General features: G+C 40.8%; 1 protein-coding gene across 1 annotated transcript; it reads right to left on the reverse strand.

Moving 5' to 3' along the window:
* Positions 1-2,716: 2,716 nt before the first annotated feature.
* On the reverse strand, positions 2,717-23,576 carry SLC39A10 (solute carrier family 39 (zinc transporter), member 10). Its single transcript, XM_010159165.1, has 9 exons — positions 22,530-23,576; positions 21,309-21,510; positions 15,729-15,898; positions 14,473-14,691; positions 12,999-13,119; positions 10,730-11,098; positions 8,957-9,037; positions 7,008-7,198; positions 2,717-2,875 (listed from the first exon to the last, which is right to left on the reverse strand). The coding sequence occupies exons 1-9, from the start codon at positions 23,574-23,576 to the stop codon at positions 2,717-2,719; spliced, it is 2,559 nt and encodes an 852-aa protein (XP_010157467.1).

Genomic DNA, 23,576 nt, shown 5'->3' on the forward strand with positions numbered 1-23,576 from the left:
TCAAAATTCATATGGGATGTCACACAGTGACAGCATTGTAATATACAAGTAACATTTATGCCCTCCAACAAATACGAGTTAAATGAGACTCTGGAGTCAGGCAGAATGGAATGTTGAAGCCCAGTAGAAATGTAGTGGAATTCAGATTGTCTGTAACATGACTCAAAAGCATACATTAAGAATCATTTGGAATTCAATACTGGTGGAAACAGAGAAGAAGTCACAGCTGTTACACTGCTCTTCAGAACTTGCAATAAATACTTGAGAGTAAAAAGAAACAACCCATATTTAATGAAAAATACAGTACCAACCTTCAAGGACCATGTTTTTTCCCTTGTCTGAAGATGGTCTTGGAAGGAAGTTAACTATTTTCCTATAAAGGCAGTGTATTAAGCTATAACCATATTCCAACTAATAGAAAAGTAAATATACTACCTGAAATATAGAAATCTTCATTTGAAAAGAATTAAAAGAAACTTTAAAAAATGATTTGACAAAACATCAGTTCAAGCACATAAATGACCCTCTTACACTTGACAGAATTAAACAGAAAAGGAAAATTAAGGGTCAGTTTAACACATAAGAAACATCAGTTGTTTAAACCTAGATCTTCAGAAGGTATCCAGTGAGTTAAGACTCTCTGAAAATGGTATTCAGTGACCTAACAACATGGGCACTCTGAAAAAATGCTACCCAGGATCATTACACTGCAGAAATTCAGTAATCTGAAGCTAACAACAGTGTGTTTGCTAGTCAGGGTCCAACAGTAAACGCGTTTAAAGAAGCAAAAAAAAAACCAGAGCTCAGGGCATCAGGTGGCTGCATGCCCGAACGCTGGGCTGTCAGCTTCTTCACTGAAGAAGCTGCGCCCTCCTCTGAAACGGACCCTTAATACTGCTTCTCGATACTGCGCTAGAAGAAATACTGGCAAGAACCAACCGATATCCTTAAAATACTTGAGCTGCTCTCAGTAAAAACTGAATTGACCAATGAAGCTTCAAAAAGTAAAGGGCCACAGGAAACACGTTAACTTGAAATGGAATGTAGATACCAACTGGCTCTCATTAAAGGCATTAGTATCAGTGTTTTTAGCAGCTACACTGGCACCAAGCAGACCGAAACAAAACTTACAGCCCACAGTCAAAATAGCTTTACCTGGCATACACATAAAAGAAGACAAACCGTATATTTTAAAAAAGGCTACTACCATGCTTAGCACTGGTACTACAGAACCAACTTGCACTCCTCACAAACTCACAATTTTTTAAGGAGATGGGTACAAGAAGAACTAACTCATGTCTGGCAATAGAAGCATATCAGCACAAATCAATCTAGGACAGCTGATCCCAGCAAGTTAAGGCCCAAATTTTCAGTCTATCCTTCCAGATTACACATACCACGGATCTATCACATCTGCTTTTCAATAATGTAATTTAGATACCAAAACTGTAAAAAAATATCATAGAAATGAACTCCTTTATGCTGGAAGTAGAAATCTTACCTACTCTCCTGCCAGAAACGGCTGGTGCTACAACGTCTGGTATCAAGGCATTGTAGAAACAGGTTTTGATCTGGTATTACACAGCGTTGTAAATAACCAACCAGTACTGCATACACAGAGCATAATTTAACCTTTGTGCCCAGGTTCAGTAACTACCATCTTGCACTTTGGATTATTTTAACATGAAGAGGAGAAAACAGTCCAAAAATATTGTTAAAACAATGGAGAAATTCCCATATGGATTCTCTGTTAAAAGAGTTTGCACAAGTTCACAGCCACAATTCTTCAGTAGTTTATGCTGCAAGTGGCACACACTGCATGTTTAGCATCTGTAAAAAAGAACCAGAAATAGCTCAATAACTCCAACATCAGGGACTTCCCCAAGCTAACGCTAATTCTACTGCATTTTGCATTTTCCTACTAATATCAAAGAACAAACATCAAATAAATCTTAGGAAAAACATCGTCAAACTGATCCTCAACGGCACTCTGCAGCGTGTATCGCAACAGCCTGCCTTCTTACACATGATCTTTGCAACAACGGAGTGCAGCTTAACGCATGCTCTCAAGAATTTAAACAGTGTTTAGGGTTTGGGTTCCTTTTTGAGAATTTAAACCAGCACAGTGCTTTCCAGTCACGTGCTGTTGTAACATTTTATACTCCAAGTCACCACTATGCAGAAGAATCAGCACAGAATGAATATATATACACACACGCACATATATATACTGCATATCTATATATCTGTACATATATAGAGATACATATACGTGCTACGTAAGACTTAGGTGGCACTGGAAGTTTACACGGGTTCCTTGCAGAGGTGTGAATTTCAGCTGTAACATTTCTGGGTTCTGTTCAAATGTACTAATGAAATGGCATTTTCCCAAACGAGCAGATCAGATCATTCCCTGTAGGTTTTCTTTCCTCGGCCAGCAGCGCCTCCTGCAGAGTACACTGAACTTGGCATTCATTTCTCTTAGTATATCCTACCTGTCCATCACATGAGTTAAGACAACACACTGGGTTTGTCAAATCATCTCATTTGAATTAGAAAAAAAAGCAGAAGTTAATCTAGAGAGAAATGACCATCCTGTACTTGTGTAAGTAGTGCAAGCCACTGCTTGTCCTCTAAGCAATGTGCATACAGTGAAACAGTGCAGACTCAAAGCCGTACAGTAACATTGTTGTAACCAGTGATTACCAGAGTTAGGTCAAAACTGGATGTCAAGCACAATTTTATCTTCATAGAGGGCAATCACCAGCATGATGGCAAAGCCAAGGAGCAGGCCTAGATTCTGAAGAATGAACTGCCCCACAGGACAATAACCGTGCTCTTCATTATCTCCATCTCCATGAAGCATTTCTGGAAGCTGAAAGGAAAAACAATTTAGAAAGTTATTTCATGTCTATTCCAGTTACGTGGAGACAAGTTTACAAGATGATTCTGACAAGAAAAAACACTCCAGGATTCAGTTATAAAAATGATACATTAAGACACAGCTAAAATTCTCCCTAACCATTACTTATGATAAAATCGTGATCCCATCAGGTAGTAACAAAACGAACTAAAAATGCCTTTCCTTTGGACTTCCTTTTTATAAAGCTTTTACTGGATCACACCTCTGCGTGACCTCTTCATTTCCTCAAGATAAGGACCAGCCCAGCTTTCTTTGAGTTCTGCTCTTTCGAGTTCTTTTACTCAATTAAGATTAAGTCACACTCAAATAAACATGACAAAAAGCTTTGGCTATTGCTACAGTAGTTACATTGCTATAAATATACCCTTTATGATGACTTTGCTGATTAACTTAGCCATTCAGTTGTCATGTTAAGATGCTTACACATACATTTCCCTTTTAAATATGGGAGTAATAGCTACGAGTAATTCAAGGGAAATTCTTACACAACCACCCGTACAGAAGAGAAATAACATGTTTTACGAAGACGTTAATTCAAGAAAGCATGAGGTAAATGAAATTCCTTCAAAACACTTCTAGTACAGAAAAACATAATACAGAACAAAAAGGAGACTTCAGGTAGTACACAGCACAAGTCTCCTGCTTTTCATTAGGTGGGCTAGAATAGTTTGGGTTACTTCAAGTACCCGAATACCACACAAATTATCAGAGCATCGAATCTGCTAAAAATCTAAACATATTACCCATCCGGTCTTATATTACTGTATTTCAAAAGGATACACAAAGCTGACAATTATTTTGACCCACTGAGTATTTAAATATAAAAACACACACTGGTTTGAAAAATGTTTATCACCAGTACAACAGACGAGGCAGCCTAACAGCAAGCACGACACCGAAGTACAAAGTACTCTTAAGTCATTAAGAATAAATGAAGTAATCACAGACTTTCCACTGCTGAAGACTGCTAGATAGCTCTCCTGTGGGCAGGCAAGATTTGCTGCAGAATGATTTCCTTTTTAATAAATCAGAGTTGTATTCACCAAGTAATACAAAACTTAATCTGAGATTTGTGCTAGAACTGCTGCTGCCAATTCTCACCTTCTTTTCAGTGGAAGACCTGTACCTAACTCAAATTTTGTAATCAGCTTCTACAGAGACATAGTATTGCTGTTCCAAATCTAAAGGAAGATGCTATTAAGAATAATCAAAGAATATTCTAGCATCTCTTTCAAAACCTGTGAAAACACAGTCCTCTGTCTCCATAACTTCTAAGGTTTCTGGTCATGACAGGAAACCTGAGAGTATGATGGGTAGAAGTTTCAGCTACAGAGAGTGACAGCTGTGGAACTGAAGAGCAAGGAGAAGACCCCTTTAAGATAGAAATATTCAACTGGAGTAGAATATCCTTACCATTAGAAAACATGTAATTAGACAAACTTGGGGATAATTGGATGCAGAAATTCCAAAAGGTCGATTCTCAATGGGCTGGTGTAAGGAATGGATAGAAAGCTGTACCTATGTGAACCTCTGTCAAGTTAGGGAGGGAGTAAAATCTGTTCTTACTCAGTCAGGTAACAAGAAAATAAGGCCTTTGAGAGGGAGGCAGATTATGAAAACGTCAAGACAAAAGTCTGATGCAGTTTCAAGTGTCTTGCAGAACCTTTCCTGCTCTTGTTTAGTCAGACTATTGTGCTTTGACTATTTGGTTGCTACTATGACAACTGAGGAAAAGGATGAGGAATAAAAGAATGAAAATACTGCTTCCCTTTATTTGTGATGTCTTTAGCCATAATAAGGACAGGGAATAAGTATCAGCCACAGGACTTCTGAACAAGTGATATTTCAGTAATTGCAGGCTACTGTAGAACATCTAAAGTTGCAGGAAGGATCACTCTCAGCTACACAGACACTGTTTAGCAAGCCCTGAAAAGGAGTATCTACCTTATCATAGATTAGAATGACTTCATTGCTAGAGTCTATTAGCAAATCAGAGTTCTCCATAACGAAAGGAAATATCCTGTGGTGTGACAGCCAACGCCTGGCTTCCAGGAGTCCTGGTCACGCAAGACCTAATGGTAAGCAGGATGGAATAGGATGAAGGTCACAGGAGCAGCCTCTGCCACCGTGTCCTGCCTTGGCCCCCATCTGATGACTAGTAATGGGACTGACATGGGATCTTCAGAACCAAAGCTGAGTTTAAGAGAAAATTCTCAGACATGGAGGGTGCTGTCTTGAGGCAAGCTGGAAGCCCCCCCGAAGTTTCTTAAGCACCAACGTAGCCGTAGTGCTGAACTCAGTACCAACTGCAGAGCTAAAGTCGCTACAGGGTAGAATGGCCAAGACAGCTGCTGCTGACACCAGGAAATGCAGCAAAAGCCTTCACGTGCTTTCAGTGGTGTTCAGTAATGCTTCCGTGACACTGGTGAGGCTGAGAAACCAGACTCCGCAGCCACGGCTAGGAACTGCCCGCTACTGGCCACAGCAGCCAAGAGCAGAGGGATCTTCATTAAGTCAGCTGCTCGAGTTAGCACGAGGGAAATAATACAATCAGCCCACACCAGAGCAAACATCTGACAGCCTCACAGTGCTCTGACGAAGATGTGATGCTGCTTCAGTGAGAACTGCTGAAACCTGAAGTCTGTCTCTGCGGCTTAAAGTAGCTGCCAGACGCCTGCCTGCTTTGACAGCCAGCGAGTCAAACATCACACCTTTCGTCCCCGCACCAGTTAACTTCTGAGGAAGCTGCTCAAAAATGTGGTTCAAAACCAGGATAGTCAGCACAAATGTGTGCAGGAGAGCAGAACTAGCAGCATAGGCTAACAAAGAGCTACCAAATATGGAACAAAATACCTGAAGAAATTTGGAAAGCTGAAGAAAATGCATGGTTTAAAATATTTCAGAACAGTAAAATACTCTATTTCACCCACAACTGAAACCTGAAACAGGCTGGTCCTCATTCCAGTAAACCCAACCCTCTATGGAGATGCTACAAGGTCAAACAAAACCTGTACTGGAACATCACTCAAAGCCAGAACTCCAGTATGTAAGTATTTTTCTATATGCAGTATGTAGCCACAGCAGGTGATCCAGGTAGCAATCTACCGACAACAGGTAACTGGCTACTTAGTCTATCTGAGGAGAAAAATAGCAGTGGTGAGGAAGCCTGCCTCTGCTTTAGATGTCTGCACAAGGAAAGAGAAGTTTGTGAGTGAAGCAATGGAAGTTGAGACACTCCACAAAAAGCTGTCTGAACCCTTGTGAATTAAAGCTTTAACTAGGTTGGAGTTCCTAGTCTAATTGGTTCATAACTAATCCAGTAAGAGATCTTTCCTTAAAATCCAGGGAGTGACACATCTTTTTCTCTATGTATTAAACAGAAAGAGCATTAACCCCCAAAATGAAAACTCATGATCACTAGGCTTGGAAAAGACAAGAAGTGAGAAAATTCCCTTATTTAAATGCAGCTTTGAAGCCGCTTAGTAAAGAAATCAGGATTGAATATGGACTGATACCATGTGCACAAGAATCTGGATCTGTGGTGTACACACACTAAATACATTGTACCTAGAGCTATATCTTTGAAGCAGCAGCATTCTTCACCAGACAGTTTTTGACAAGTGCTATGTATTACCAGCTGCACATGCTAAGGATGCAGACTAAGCTTTCCAGAATCAAATATATGAAGATTAAAGTTCAGTGAAGAACAATTTTAAATACTGGATTGAACTTCAGCTTCTAATGGCCCATCCACAAAACTAGAGAATCATCTTATTTTTATTAGTGGGGGGTTGTTATTTTTGTTGGTGGGAAGTGTGAGGGTCCTTCCCAGCCCCTTCTGCAGCTTTTGTATGTGAACAGGAATCCCTGGCAGACTACAGCAGCAGAAACCCCAACAGGCAAGCAGCTACAGAACTTCACTACATCTCTCCAGTATCTGCAGCATTTGATCAAGTTAAAGAAACAGCCACCTACTGTCTACAGATATTTTGCATGTTATAACAAAAAGAAATGGCAACTGCGACAGAACAAGTCCAAGTTTTTATGCATGGGATGCAAAACCGACACAGAATGGTAATCTTACCATGTCAACCAGTGCCACATAGAGGAACATGCCTGCCGTGACTGCGAAGATCCACAGGGTGATGTTGTTAGCGTACTGTCCCACCGCTGTGCCTATCAGCATCCCGACGTAAGCCATCATGGCAGACAGGAGGTTGTACACAATAGCTTGCTTTACCGTCATACCTGCTTTCAGCAGCACAGCAAAGTCACCTAAAACGGAGACAGAACAGCGGGGTTGAGTGTCAGCGCTTCTCGGGAGAGTAAGGAGGTAGATCAGCCTGTGTTTACTGCCTCACCAGTCCAAGGCATTGCTACAGCCAAAGTGCTGCTACAGAGGCTCAGAACAAGACTGGGCCCCAGAATAAGACAACTCGTACAAGAACTGTATTTATGTGCAGCCAACCCTTTATTTAAAGGTGGCTGTTCGTCGTGCTGACTGTCGCAAAGGTAATAGCCATCAGTGGGTCAAGGTAAGTGGAGGAGCCTAGATGTGGTCCTCCCACAGTGAATACACCTGTGCGTACAGTCTTCTCTTTCTCTCACAGGAGTTCTTCGTGGCACATAAGAACAGAGGCTTAGTTTTGATCAGTACCTGTGAAAATTCGTCTTAGCTATATACACCTCATTCTGCAAACTGAAGAGGATAACGAGGCATTAGTCCCCGCAGAGGGTGACCGTGAATTTGAGAAACACAGCACTAGGAAGAGTCACAATCAGAAAGAATGACTCCACAGCCATGCCCAATCAGTTTGCTGGTTTAAGACATGCCAGGTTAACCTGGTTTATTTTGAATTCAGGACAGCTCTGCTAAAATTGCTGATAGATGTAGATGTTCTGTGAAGAGCTACATTTTCATCTTGTAAGCAGCTCTGACAGTTTTACTTCCTTCAAACTGAACTCTTGTAAATATGAAGAGTGAAAGATGATGTGCAGTCATGAGGGTAATGAATATAATATTCTCATGTCAGATATGCTAGAAATTAACTGCTCAGTCTAGAATTAAAGCCTAGAATCAAACCTAAAAGTCTGTACAGTGACCTGCTCAACTCTTATACAAGGTTAATCATGGTAACCTAGCAAGTTACAAGCACAGCAATACATACTGCAATCCTTCATATACTGCAGCAGCTCTGCTGAACTAACACCTGTATAGCACCGTTGTCAAACCGCGAACAGCTGCTCTGTTATTTCCCACCTGTCCCCACTACTTACCCTACACTTCCTATCTGCCTATATAACATGCTTTCAAAGCAGTTGTTTTACCACACTTCCGACCATTCGGAGCTTGCAGCTCATGCAGCATGGCAAGCTGTAAGCACACAGGCAGCTTAACCTAGCACAATTCCATGTTACTCCTCCCCACTCTAGCTGCTCTTTTGTACATCTCAGGGTGCACTACAATTTCCTGCCATGTGCCTTATGGCTCACAACAGGTTTCCTCACAATGCGCTAAACGCAAGAAGAAACGCTTCAGCTGGGGGGAAGAATCAGAGGCACTGGCAACATCACTACAGGCTTTACCCTGACCAGCCATCCACACCTACTGCACTCAGCAGCAGTTGGCACAAAGCACCTGTTGAAAATCTCCACAGAATTTTACTTACTTATGTTCACTTCCGTAACTTAACTTTGCGTAAGACAGTGCCGCACAGAGCAGCATGAAACTCTCTCCATAAAATGCAGCGCTCTAACACCAAAGTGTGAATCGCATGCTCCTAAGAACATCTTTTAAACCTGTTCAAAAAGCCTCACAGAACCGGTGTAAGAAGGTACGGGATTATTTTGGCAGGTATTCATGTTCCCATTATGCACTCTGAAGTACTACTGCTCCATCAGTCTCAAGTTCTGGTCACCCCTGCAGCATCTGCACTGCACTGTGCTTATCAGGACGAGTACCACAACAGCTTTTAGATACATATTTTGTACAGACGAAGAGACTGAACACACCGAGTTTATATAATTAGTTACCTAATTCGTGGGGAAGCTCGTGGCAAAATACCGCTATAGATGTACTAATTCCTCCTGTCAGTCCAGCACTAAAAGCTGCTCCTGGTGGGGGGAGGAAAAAAAAAAATTACTATTTTCAAGTCAGAAAATTTAACCAACACACTTTCCAGAGAGAACACATGCTCTAGTATTTTTTCATTATGTCTGTGTCCTGTCTGTATAAAAACTGCAAATACCGGAATAGTTGGATGTGCATTACCGCTGCATCCTTTATTACTCAGTTTATCTGAGAGACAAATCCTGGGAGAGGAAACAGCACCACTTTTACATTTTTAGGAACCCTCAAGTACATCAGAACAGTTAAGAATGCATATGAGCAACGGTCCAGCTTTCCTTTCCAGGTTGGAAACCCAAACTAACACTTAATCCATAACCTACTTCCCGGAGCATATATTAGAAACATTAGTAAGCCAGACTTGGAAAATAGTAAGGAGAAAAACACTGGCATAAACCTCTTTAAGTAACTCTTGTGTAAGCTAATTTATTTAATTCAATCAACTTGATGTTGATTAATACCTTAAATAATTCTGAGATGAGACAAGTGGAATTTCAGTACTGTGGCAGAGAAAGGCACAGGAGCAGCCTGCAGTGAGCAGCCAGGCAAAGTGGAAAGAGAAAGACACAGACTGAAGAAATTTAACTTTCCTCTGGATTCCTCCGACCTTGATATATTAAAACGATGACCATGCTTTTCTAAAGTCTGCATTTTACCAAAGAATCAGCTGTTTGGGCTGACACAGGACTATGTTTAAAAGGTTTCAGTACAGTGAAGTTCTCAACAGATGGCGCAGCGCTCCTTTTGGGCCTTGGAAGCCATTGTCTAAATGCCTTACCTGTTTGACATGAAAACGAAGCCACAAGTTCATTTTTATGGAATTTAGTTTCTTTAGATATTGTCTGGAGAAAGCAGAGAAACTGTAGTAGATTCCAGTGTTAACTCCAGACCCTAGCAAGTAGCTTATCCTCCATCCCTCAAAACGGGTATGTACTTTCTGCTGGGAGTTCAGAAGCCTGTGTGCTCATACCTTAGCAGAAGGTCAAAAGTATGCACTTCAGGACTCCCACTGTCGTTTGGACTTGCATGACATCTATTCAATTTAAAGTGCTTTACAGTTCAAATCTCATTTAGAGGTTTATGTGAATCAAAGTTGATTTAATAAATCTATTTAAATCTGTTTGGTACTTCAATTTCTTCTACATTGGGCTAGAACTACATCTACACTAACCATAAGGCAACCAATACTTTGCTCAAACAAAAATTAAATTTTTCTAAGTAGTACCTGTTAAATTATTTTGGTAATCTGACTCATAGTACATTTAATATTTACAAGTACTGTATAATTCTAAAGATTAATAATAGAAATAGTATTATTATTATAAATAATACTGAAAATAACTTAGTTATTATTCAAAGGCAAATAAAACCCAGACAAATGTGCATCACACGTACTCCGTAATTCAGGTGGAGAGCTGTCTGCACCCATCTTTACTTGGCAGAGGTTGCTGCTGTCGCTACCACCAACACAGTAATCTTGGTGGAAACAGTCACAGAATATTAACAAAGGGCAGACTTAGAATTGCTGGCCTTTCCATTTCTGCCCTGAGGGGATTAAGCAGTGCCGGTAACCACAGGCGGTGGCTGGAAGCCTTACCTGTGATCACGGGTAAGTAAAACAACCAAAGCTATTAAAGGTAAGAAGAAACTGTTGAGAAATACTCCGTGCTTTTGCTTACCGATTGCTAAGCCATCACTAAAGTTGTGAATGCCATCTCCCATAATTACCATCCAAGCAATATTAGCTATCCCAGTATCTTTCAGGTCTTTTCCAGAATGACAGTGGCCATGGGAATGATGGGAATGTTTGTGATGCCAGTGGTGACTGTGTTTTCTAGCTATCATTTTATCTTCGCCATGGCTGTCATACTCTGCATCGTGAAGATCATGCTCTTGAGTGCCACGTGAGACGTCATTGTGAGTATGGTGCATATTGTTCTCCTCTTCTACAGACAAGAAGTTTTTGGGAGGGGATTCCAGCTGGCCATCTAGATCAGTGAGTTCTGTTTCATTGAGCCGGTCTTCGGATAAAACAGAGTCGTCTGCTCCTACATTGATGCCAGTTGGGAGAGACACTGCGTTAGTTCTTACTTCAGTATCACCAGCGACTGCTGCATCGCTCAGCTAAGAATGTAATGGCTTTGTGAAAGCAGTGTCGTAACACACACCAACTAGTAACTTTGTTGTCAACTTTCAGCCCCCAAACCCTATTTCTCTCTGCCCCATTTTTTCACTAATTTGCATGTACAGCATAGGGAAGTCTCCACGACAAGGTAACAGCACCGTATCTGTAGTGCACAACACCAGTTTTAGCCTGTCCTAGGCCTGTATCTGTCATTTTGCTACTGACAAAGTTTATGTTTCAGCACTGGAAAAGGGAAGTTGCCAGCATGACAACAGTAATGTCTTCTGTGCGGTCGATGGAATCAGAACGGCTCCAGAAACCTTCACTGGCCACTCTCTGTGCACACCCTACATACAGGTGACACCTTAGCCTTCGCTGAGGCATACCCAGATCTGCCCCGACAGAACAGACCTTCTAAGAGGCCAGTTGGGTCACACAGTGAGCTCCTTCCACGTAGCTCATTACCCTGCCAGCGACCAAAGCCATTTTCACCAAGAAATACAAAGTGAGGACAATGCAGAGGGCATATGTGCATGGACTTTAAGTCTGCTACTATTTCTGAAGCATTAATAAAGAAATAAAACTGGAAATCTGTGCTCCAGGAAACAAATCCAGTTGTGAGAAAAAAAGTTCTGGACAATGAAGTTACTTGCTCACAATAATTCACCCAAAATATTTCAGTCAAAAATAAGGAAACACTAAGTGGAATTAAAAACCATGCAGAGGGCACCTAAGCAGCCGACAGAGTTCTAGATAAACAGGCACTTAAACATCATTTGAGGCTGTTTAAAAAGAAATGGAATGACTGTCAGGTCAGTGGTAGTGGCGCTGCAGTTCACAACTCAAATTCAGCGTGGGCTTCCAGTGCCCGTGGTACGAACAACGCACTGATCAGAAGAGGGCACTCTCTGAGGAAGTGTTACAAACCAGTACGTGTTATCAGAATCCAAATTCCTCTGATTGCCCATTAAAAAAAAAAAAAAGACATTTCAAATGCATGTACCACCTTCCTCACAGCTGAGTATCTCTCTCTGTTCTGTGACCTTGTCCCAAATCCCATTATACGTGGATCACATGGAGAAGGCTATGGTCCTAACTCTCTCTCTTCTACAAACCATTTAAATGAACAAAATTGCATGTGCCTAAATGTGGCCTGTGGACTCCTCATTGACAAACGAATTCAGCAGCCACGCAGGCAACAGAAAGGGAGGTTTATGAAGCACCTTCCCTCACCCCCGCAAGAAGGGTGATACGGCATTCTTTTGGGGTGCATACTGCAGGAGCATTCAGCCTGTCAGGAGGGAACAGTATGGGAAAGTTACTGTGGACACCTGAGGAATATCAGGATACCTAGTTGTATTTATGACTAGAAATTAATTTTGTTTAGTCTTCTTAGCAAAACTATAATTGGTAGAGGATGGAATCTTCAAAGTGTAACAGATAGCCCCTTTCAGGTTGTGTGTGTTCGTTCTTCATATAATTTTTGCCAGGGCTGAGCTAGTCAGGCACAGCTTAACCAAAAAACACACCCCCAAAACAAACAAACTGAAAAAATCCCCCAGGAACCACAGCCACCCAAAACCTGACTGCTTTAGAAGGCTGAGAACCATCTGTATGGCATATTAGGAAATGTTTGGAGTGCGCTCAGATCTAAGGAAAACAAAATAAAAGAAGATTTAATAGGGAAAGCCTATTAAGCCTTATTAAAAATTATTTGCATAATAGCAGCAAAACTGTACAAGAGGTTACATGCTACATGCCACAGGTTACACGCCATTACTTAGAATCCCGTAATCAGAAAATCCTGAAATAAAAAGGCCTACCTGCAAGGGGTTTGAGCTGAAGCCAGTCAGCATCAGGCCTGTTATTTAACTTGTGATCGGAGAGTTTCCTTCCAATTGGCGATTCTTCAGTCTGTTTCTTCTTGCACCATTTCTGCTTACTCTGGAACAGGGAACATCTGGTTTGTAAAAGGGCATCGATGGAAATGAAAGAAACTAAAATGTCAAAAAAATCTCTCCCAAATAGACGGAGTGACTCTCCCTCAGGATGCCTAACGGAAGTATGTGACTACAGAACCTTTGTGAGCTCAGCAACAGTATTTATCTCAGTGGACAGATTCCTAGCTACCTACCCCCCCCACACAGACAGTAGTTCAGTAACGGAGTGCATTGGGACAAGGGTTGCTCTAGCAGCCCAGAAACCCGGGCATGTAGAGTTACTGTACTTGCCTATTTCGTTCAAGAAAGCGAGCATGCAGCAACAACAGTGCCTCTGTTTTGTTCAGCTTTAAGTTTTATACCCCTAGAAGATCCTTGTGTGTCCCTTCAGAGAAAAGCTTGCCATCTCCCTGTCTGCAGCCCACATCACAGGGACCTCAGGTTTGCCAAAGCAGCCAGGGGAATTTCATTATTTCATTAGCACCAGAGAAGATGTGGTCAGGGTGACAGTTCTCTCTTTATCAGAAGATCTAAGAAACGCCTCCTCCAACACAAAAAAATCTTTTGCCGTTTGTCCAGCCAACTCAGCAAGTCTGGTGCAAAACAGACAACTTCCAATTCTTCTGTACTCATTCTGGGAGAAGCAGTTACAGTTTCACCAAAACAATTTTCTCCTCAAATTGAACAATGGAGAAAAACCTTAAAAGTGTATTTCTAATGACTGTTGAAAGAATATGTCTCATTGTTGGCTTGAACCCCTACCCACCACCACAATCCCCCTGAGGTACTGCGCAGTGTACCACCTTCATATGGTATATACCACCACCACCATGCTCCCAGCCCAAAAAAGCCAATCTTTTTCAGGGAAAACAGTTAAAATTTGAGTGGCAATTTACAGAAAGCAGGAGGTCTGCCAACTTTCTTATCTTCTCATGTGGAAAAGACATCTACCTCTGTTACACGGGCATCGTTAGCTAACACTATACAGTCACATTCCTCGTACCTGCCTGACAACGGCCAGGCTCTAGTACCAGTTTGTCCTCCCATGCTGCCCATCCCATTTCTGCAAGAGATCACGGCGCTTTAGAGGACGGGCTGCAATCTCTCTTACTTTGTTTCACCTCCAAACAGACCTGGCCAGAAAGCTGCAACCACCCCCACCAGAGTTCTACTTTGCCTTCCCAAATACCTCTCAAGAAAAGCAGCATCTTTTAGAAAAGGCTTTCTTCACACAAAACCAAGCACAATGCAGATCAGCAGCACTCGTTCACAGAGTAACGAATCGTCCCACAGACGATTCCTCAACGCTCGGCAGATAAGCTAACACGTTAAAGCAGCGTGCAGTTTTAGCGCGTACCTTTTGTTTGTTGTAATGCTTGTACATCCTTATACAGTGCTCAATGATGAACAGAACGTAAATGCCTCCAAGTGCCACAAGGCCTTTCAGCACTGGATCATTTTCTTCCAGAAAGCCTTCAGTCCGTACTCCATGTCCGTGGGCATGTCGATGGGACCGCTTGTGTTCATGAACATGACCTTGGCCATGGTGGTGACTGTGGTTGTGGCCTCCATGTGACTAACAGGAGAGAAAATCACAGCACAGCATGACCTGGTGCAGTCTGGAGACTTAAATGGCTCCGAGCTCAAGTGACAAAATCGTAACCTTGCCAGAAATGCAGCACAAAAAGACTTTAGAAGTTGGGTTGTGGGTGGTTGTTTGGGGCTTTTTGTTTGTGGCTTTTTTTATACGAACACATTTTACCATAAATTTTTTTCATTAGACTAGTCATTACTTTCATTACCCTGATCAATTAAAAAAATCTTCCTCTGAGAATTTTTTTTGGGGGGGTGAGGGGGTGTAATCTAGCTTCATATTTTTCTGTCACGAAGCTAAAGATAACGAGACTAACACTCAGAAATGTCACAAGGAATTACCATTCTTACATTCCCGTTAGCAACCAAACCTCAAGATGGTTTTTTTTTTTTAGCTACTACAGTCAATTTCAGCCTTAACTCTGACCTGAAATACAAGCTTTTGAAAAACAAAACACATGACCAAACATTTGTATTAAAATGCACACCATGAAAACATGTTAACATTAGCCTTTTTGCTAAAATAACTCAAGTAACGAAATTTTAGAAAACATTCCCCTTCTAAGAGTCACAGTATGCCATCACAAATTACAAGCTGCTCACCTTCCCAGGACTTGGACAGCTTCCTGATTCAGTAAAAGTTAGAGGTTACTTTCTCCCCATAAGCTCGTAACCAGGAAGGTTAATCTCCCTGAAATACTCTTGGATGGCACTGATTCACAAGCATCGGTAGATGACAGTCATACTGCTAACTATAAAATACGGTTGTTGGTCTCCTTGGGTGTTTTAAAATCCTGTGACAGAAGTTGAACTATGAATACACAACTACTCTCTTTGCCTTTTTTAATTTTTCAATTTATTTTTTAAGAAACACAGAATTCCTTTTTGTTTCAGGATGTCCCTCAGAGTCAGGTCAGTCTACATCTGCATCAGCGAAAATTCATTTGTTGATATCTGTCAATTCTTTGGAAACTCTATAGAGTAAGAATTAAGGACAAAAGGTCAGGAAGCAATACTCACATGTGGCAACAGATGGAGCAGTGCATCTCCACTCATTGTTCCTACAGCCAGAGCTACCAAGAAAGTTAGAAGAAATTTGAAGCACCATTGGTTAATGATGGGAACCAAGATCACACCTAGCAAGGAAAGCAGGCTAATGACGGTGATAGAGATGATACCACAAAACCAGGCTGTGGGGAGAAACGAACACAGAAAGGTTATCAGAACAATGCCTGTGAAACTCTCAAGGCTGATCAATGACTTTTCTTAAGAAGGTGACTTTAACCTAAGCTGTGTGACTGTTCATTCAAAAGGTTCTGAAAAATACGCAGACAGTACTGAAGCTAAAAATAAACAGGGTGGTTTGCAGCACAATGCAGTGAAAAACATTGGAGACAATCAGCAGAGAAGAGCCCAGCAATTCCTCCTGACTCTAAGTTCCAGGCTTAGCTCTGCAGCCCGTAACGGAACACACAAAGTGAAAGCTTTCACGTTGAAACAAAACCATCTCTGCTACTTAACTCACATGGGCTCCTCAAGCACTAATTCATATCTAGCATTGGTTTTAACACAGTTCTGATGCAAAATTTAACCGGAATCCATATTTCTCCTCCTTTGTTAGTTAGGCACTGTTCATTTCACCTGGTGCTTTGAAACATGCATTTTTATTTATGAGAAGTAAGACTCAACCTTTGACAGAGAAACATTAAAATCAAATGCTGTAACAAGAGCTTGAGGAACTGAAGCAACTTGCTACCAACAAAAAGGACTATTTTTTTTTTTTCTAAGAACCTCTACCGTTGTCATTAGAAGAAAAAGTGGTAATGGCATATCATATACTCAACATAATCCTGTTAATTAGGGAAGACGTGCAAATTCCAATATGACATGGAAAAGGAGGAATTTAACAAGAAACAGATATTATAAGCAAAGAAACATGGCTCTTGCAGTCAGCATCTCACCCTAATAAAATATTTTTTTCTTCTACTTTTTTTTTTAAGTAATCAGTAAGGTTAAGAATTAACAACTGTTGGGGTTTTTTTCCCCCCTCTCTCTCTGCTTCTTCATCACTTCTCTTGTTTCTTCGCACCACAGGAACTTCAGCGAACAGTAAGTAAAAACTGTTTGATTCCAACAATACAGTTCAAAATGTTCACAGTCCCAAAGACAGGAATAGTCAGTGCTCCTGTTTTACAAACATTAACTGGGCTGAGATCTTTCATGAACACGATTTCCTCAATCTAAACTTCATTTATCTGAGTTTCACCTAAATGTTTCAGGTTTTTCCAGTTTTATTTTCCCTAGCTTCATTCTTAATCAAAACTGTCGACACAGTTTGCCAGCTGTAATGAAAGTTAACAACGCCTGATTTCAAACCATTAGCATTTCCAGACTTTCCAGTGCACGATCTATGGATTTCCACTCATTTTTGATCAAGTAGAGGAAAACATCCTGGGGAATGGCAGGGAGGGGGGAGAAGAGAAGAAAGGACGATCCACTATGTTGTCACTGCTCAATGAATTTTGTAATTTAGCAGTCACATGTCCTAAGTATTCTACCTGTACCAAAACTGCTACAGATCAGTTCTGACAAGACTTTGCACTAGAATGGTGGCTGCTACAGGCCGGGCCTGGTTCAACACTAAAACTTACAACACGCTGTTTTATATGTTATTTATGAAAGTCTGTAGCTGCAATTCCACAACAGGGCAGAAAAGGAAGCAATTAAATTCAAATGTAAAGGGTACAAGAACACATCCACCATGAGAAAGTGCTTGGAAAAAGCTTCAGAAAGCACGCAGTGTATGCTGAAATGCATACTGACACCGAGTGGAAAACAGAGAGTGGAAAGGCAAAGACTGCTGTCCGATGAGGAGCTAAAAAACAGAGTTTGGGAAATGGGGATACAAAAGTCTAGAGTGGATGCAGGACCCTGCTGACCAAAATACTGCCACTACGCAGCCGCGATTCATCCCCAGAGCCCTGCCATCACACCTCCTGGGCTAACAGTCTCTGCTGAAAGGAACAGCACACGCGGAGTTGTAATTCAATACTGAATCATGCACGCACAAGTAGCCTAAGTGAAAACTGCACAGCCATTTGGCAGGATACTGGACCTCCAATCTGGACACGCACATTATGATGTTAAGTGCCAAGTTAGATGACCAACAGCCTTACATGGAGAAAAATGGAAAGGAGATTATGCAAACTGGCTGAAGTTTCATATCTCATAGCATAGATTTGGCAAATGCATCTCTGAAGGACTTACATACTCTTATGAATGACAGAGGATCTAAACATGGCACCATGATTAAGATGAGGCACATGTGGATTAGAATACGGAATCTGTGCATGTCTCAGGTGTTGGCTGTCAGCTTCTGTCTCTGTTTAAATGCTTAAAAAATGGTATAGAACCAAAATTATCAGCAAAAGGTTGCTATCAAGCCAAAGATAAAAAAAATGTATAAAAAAGCTGCACAAGTCCACAGTCACATATATGTACAAAGGCTCCTCATATAAAAAGGAATACTAAAGACTTACTACAAAATTCCAACACAAAATTTTATTGAAGGACGTCATTCAACGGGAGTGTTCCAAACACTAAAATCTTATGGAAGTGGCACTAATATGCAGTATTATGAACACTGCAAGAGCTCTTAAGCTGTAAAAGATCTGGGTGTATAACACTCCTAGGAATACTGTATAGAGCTGGGTCAATGAGGTGAAGTTACTATGCACTGCCATAAATATTTCTGTGGAAAAGAACAAGAGGGAGGTGACCGAACAATTTCTTCAGTAAGAGACCTCTGTACAAACAGTGGGTAGCAAACAAGAGACAGCTGCTTGCACCAGGTTTGGAGAGCTATGTGTGAAGTAAAACAGACAAAGAGGGTAGTGAGGTAGACTCCGGGGAAGGCTGGAACGGCTAGCTATCTGCCAGCTTTAGCAAGAAAGCGAGTTGGCAGCAAGGCTCCACTGGGTTCAGGGAATGGTAAGCCCCAGGGAACACTGGCAGATTTACAAGATATGTCTGATCTGAAATACTTTTAATCAACAGCTCTAACTGATCTCCATCTTTAAAAAAATTGCTCACTCTTTACTTGTATCAACTCTATCAGCTTGATTCATAGCAGGGTGACCTTTCCTATTAGGCTGTTTAGGAGCCCTCAGTGATAACAATGCCGCCTCTTCCAACAGGTACACCGTGAAAGCTCAGCTGTATGTACAAACCCTTCAAACTCCTCTATTAAGAGATGTTACAGAACTATCTGTATATTACAGGAAGAAAACCCAACGTGGCTTCATAAGCTTCTGGCCATCAGTTAATTCAATTACTTTGCTTTATAAAACTGCACTATCTGGAAACTTTTACAGGTTACTATCAATGAACAGAAGCAGTGCTGGTCTGTTAAGTCTTTATTGAAAGCTTTAATTAAAACTACAGAAAAACACAGAAAGCTGGTGCTTAAAATGCCTGCATCCTCTTAACTTTGGCAAATAATTCCATCTAAAATTGTTTACACCAGCTTGGGTAAGCACACATTTTCATTTTAGTGGAACCCTACTACCTGCAGGTTAAGTTACTTTATGACTGAGATTTGTCCTATGCCTCTGACAATGCCCATGTACCAGTTAAGATCAGTTATTTTGTCAGAATTTATCAATTCCTTACTTAAGGAGGGAAAATTGTTATGACATTATCTGAAGTCTCACTGTAGTTAATACAACAGCGTAAGGGAATGGTTATGAAGAAAGATTTATCATTATCTAACCACATTGGCCTGTTTTAGAGGCTACTGTTTGCTTTCAGAGCCAAATAGCTAAGTTAAAAACCAATTTTTTACAATTAAGCAGCAAATGTGCTATTTATACTCAAGGTATTAGATGCCATAAAACATGTTAAATGTTCACAGTAAGCTTCACTAATTTTGCAAATTAAGTCTCTTAAAATGTTAAAGGTCTTCAAGCTGAGTTATTCATCAACTCCCTTACTCATTACAGAGAAAGAAAATGCATTCTTTAAAAAAGGAGCACTCATCTGTAGAAACTTTCTAATTAAACTGGTTCAAAGCATGTGCAATATGATGGTTTTATACATGGTTTCAACATTTTAATTGGCAGAAAATGCTTAGAGCTGCTCTACAAATCCTCTTGGAAATAAGGCAGGGGTCAGTGTTTACTACAAGACGACCCCACAAAACAATTTACAGCAATCTTTAACAAGATAGTTGCTGCGTCGCTATAGGAGATTTACGTATAACAATTACTTTAACAATTCCAGGATTTTTAAAAAAAATTACCAGCAACGCATTCTTTCCAACAGTTAACAAGATCTATGAGAATGTAGGTTCTTCAAGCTTTATTTCTAATTATGCTAATAATCATAGAATGGCTTGGGTTGGAAGGGACCTTTAAAGGCCATGTAGTCCAACCCCGCTGCAGTGAGCAGGGACACCTTCCACTAGAGCAGGTTGCTCAGAGCCCCGCTCCAGCCTGACATTCACAATTACCAGTACTTTTCTTTTCAAAGCATGAACATTGTACCCAAGATCACAACGTTGTACAAAATCACAACAACGGATGCTGTTCCTAAAGGAACTGCTTTAAAAAATATTTTTGGCTTAGAGTTATGGTAAGAAGAAAAAAAAAAGTCTACTGTTTTTTACTCAAGGCACACACACACAAAATTCAAACTGCCAACAGCGGATTTTGATTGAATACTTCTCATATGCCTAAGAGAGTAGTGGTGTAAAGGAATCAACACTGGAAGTCAGAAAAGGGAAGTTATCAAAAATGGCAATTTAAATGCTCTTGCATCTTTATATTTCATGAATTTACAAAAAATTCTGGATGTCAACTCTACAGTACATTTGCATCACTGCTACAATATAAAAATGGTAACACCTGAAACCATAACTTTCCATAAATGAACTGTGATGAAGGGGCTGTTCTCCCTTCCTGAATAAATAGATCCAAGTCAAATATATTAAGAAAATTTGTGCCAAATTCTTTCAAACACTACAACTTTCCAACTTTGAGATAAACATATGGACCACCTCAGCCACACTAAGAGAAAAAAACATAGCATGTTTTAAATGAAGGAAATAATCCAAACTGTGGGTGGGCTTGCTCATCCCTAGAGGTCCTTCTATCTCCAATGGTTCTGTACCTTGCCTATGTTGGTACGGCAAGAGTCCAGCATCTAAAGACATGTGGGAAGAATCCAGGCCAAAATGCCTGGGCCATAGGCCCAATGACAGGACGTTAGGCCTCAATGATAGAATATAAAAAAGAAAAAAAGAAAAATAAGCAAACATAAAATAAAAAGTGAAAATAATGAAAAAGGATCAAAAGGGACAAGAAAGAAAGGTATGCTGCCGTGAGCCACGGTTATCAAGGAGAAACTATTGTACCGCCAATCAGGAGGCTGTCTCCTGACTTAAAGGAGTGTGCTGCCTCAAATTTCTTCTTCTGCAAGTATGTTACATTTCAACCATTCCTTTACTGTAAAGTCAACGGTTACTTGTACGACATTTCAAACTCTGAAGTTAACGTTTACAATGCAAAATAATTTTGAAGGCGTTAGACGCCTCACACCTACCTGATGCACCGGTTTTATCTTTATTCTCAATTGATGCATTTTTACTCTTCATGAGATCTTCAAGCTCATCATAATGTACAATACAAAGCCTTCTCTCAATCTGGTACAGCAAAGCAGGACACATGTACACGAACAATTCAGGAGATATTGGAGAGCTGGCTTCCAGGCCATAGTACCGCAGCAGCTGCGTAACGTTTAAGCACTGCAAGCAAATTGTACAAACAAATTAAATATGAAAGCAACTATTTCATTAAAACTACAGTTAGTGAAAACTTTGCATATGATTTGAGAACACAAACAGAAAGCAGAAACTATGGCCCACAACATTCCACCAGTGCTAGAACATGTCTAAGCTGATCTAAGTGGTTTAAGAGGGGAAAGAAAAAGTATCTGCATTACAAACTCAGTCTCCAAACACCTACATAAACTTTGCTAAGTGTCAATGAAAACGAGTTTCCATGTTCTTTACCATTACAAAGTACAAGCATTGAGGAAAGAACAGGAAAGGAGTAGAAGAACATAAATCCAAAACAGGTTTTCTAACACTTCCCTTTACCTACCAACATCCTGTGCCTGAAGTTTCACTTCTTAACTCAGTTTAAAACCTCCAACTCATCACTGACTCAATCTTTTCCTATCCTGACTACTAGTTTAAAACCATGATATCAAACTGTCCTGCTTCTGTAGTTAATTGTAAGGAGGAAGGGAAAGTGTATGGTCCTGGCATAAGTAATGGGTGCTGAAGGGAGAAATGGAAGAGCTTACAGTGGGCACAGCGCTACCGAAGCTACATCTCTGCTGCTTCAGTCTCTTTGGACAAAGAAATTAGAAGCATATTGAAAAGATGAAGGCAGTTCCTTCAGTGAAGACTCTCCGTGTGGTTTCCAAAAGTGTTAATGACCTTAGATTCAGAAAGAAGTCCAAAAAAGGTGTGTGTGAGGGAAACATTCATGAATACTGAGAAGGGAAAACCACCTCACTTGTCAGCAAGGTATCTCAGAAAGCTCTAAGGATCTCCTTCGTACAGGCAAATAGGCAAGATAAAGGCAGACAAATGAAACCCCATAAAGTAAACTCAAAACTTTGGCAGTGACCTTCAGCATTTTCCCTCTGACACCTGTATTACACAAATGTGCTTCTGTGTTATTTGTGGGTATGCACCTTCCATTATGCTGTAACAGCAGTGAAAGTGAACTTACTGGTTCTCCATTTCCTACTCACCTCTTCACGCTCCCGTTCATCTTCATTATGATCCTTATGACTACGTGTTGAGAAAACAGCATGTTTTCTTACACTAATCTGCTTCTGAGGGGTCTCTTGCTTGCTGGCATGGTGGTGTCCATCCTCGTTACTCAAACTGGAATCTTGATGTCCGTGACTAGCAGAACGTTCACTACTGTGTTCGTGATGGTGTACGTGCAAGTGAGATGCATCATGTACATGATCATGTTTATGAACACGATTGTGCTCATACTGATCACCTGGATCACGATTTGGGGCATCTCCTGAAGTTTCACTGATCTTCTTTTGCTTCTTCTTCTGTTTCCGTTGTTTTCTTTCTGGCTGATCCTGAGTTGTGTTTGTCTCTGTTGAAGGTTCATGGTTCTGTTCTCCGTGTTCACTGTGACTAACAGAATCATTATGAGAATGATGTGTCCCGTTATGGCCGTGATGATGTAGACGAGGGTGGTGGTGATGGTGATGGCGACTCTGGTCATGAATGTGTTTGCCATCATCTTTTACAGACGGCGCTGCTGCGTCTCTCTCAGAGTCACATTTATGATTTCTCTTTGCAGCCATACCAACCGTGGTTTGGTTTTCTGAATGTGAGTGGCTATGAGGATGGTTGTGAGCGTGAAAATGCTTTCCTTCCTGTACTTCTAAAGCATATAAGTGAGAAACATGATCATGGCCAATATCATCATGATTTATCATCACTACTTTCACCTGTCCTAAACCAAGGCTTATTAACAGTTTTTCTAGGCCAAAAAAAGACAATCTTCCATTTTCACCGTAACGATCAAAAATCTTTTCAATGTAGTATTTTTGTTCATTTTCAGCTTCCAATGTTGAAAATTTACTCGGCACAGATTCTGTTCCTCCATTCTGGAAGTAGGATGCATTTGAGATCTGATAGTCATTATGGTAGTGTGTATGCTCCTCTTTAGGACCATGGTCATGTCCATCTTCATGGCAATGATTGCACTGATGAAAGATAAATGTCAGCAAACAAATGATGCAAAATTTTGTGTGCATGTGTACCTTCAT

The sequence above is a fragment of the Eurypyga helias genome, unplaced genomic scaffold (genome assembly GCF_000690775.1).
Source record: "Eurypyga helias isolate BGI_N326 unplaced genomic scaffold, ASM69077v1 scaffold5059, whole genome shotgun sequence".
NCBI classification, from domain to species: Eukaryota; Metazoa; Chordata; class Aves; order Eurypygiformes; family Eurypygidae; genus Eurypyga; species Eurypyga helias.

Coding starts and splice junctions, on each gene's coding strand:
- SLC39A10 (XM_010159165.1), bottom strand. CDS start 23,576: ATGAAGGTACACATGCACACAAAATTTTGCATCATTTGTTTGCTGACA. Junction 21,511..22,529: donor ATGAACGGGAGCGTGAAGAG/GTGAGTAGGAAA, acceptor ATTTGCTTGCAG/TGCTTAAACGTTACGCAGCT. Junction 13,120..14,472: donor AGCATTACAACAAACAAAAG/GTACGCGCTAAA, acceptor TCCCTGTTCCAG/AGTAAGCAGAAATGGTGCAA.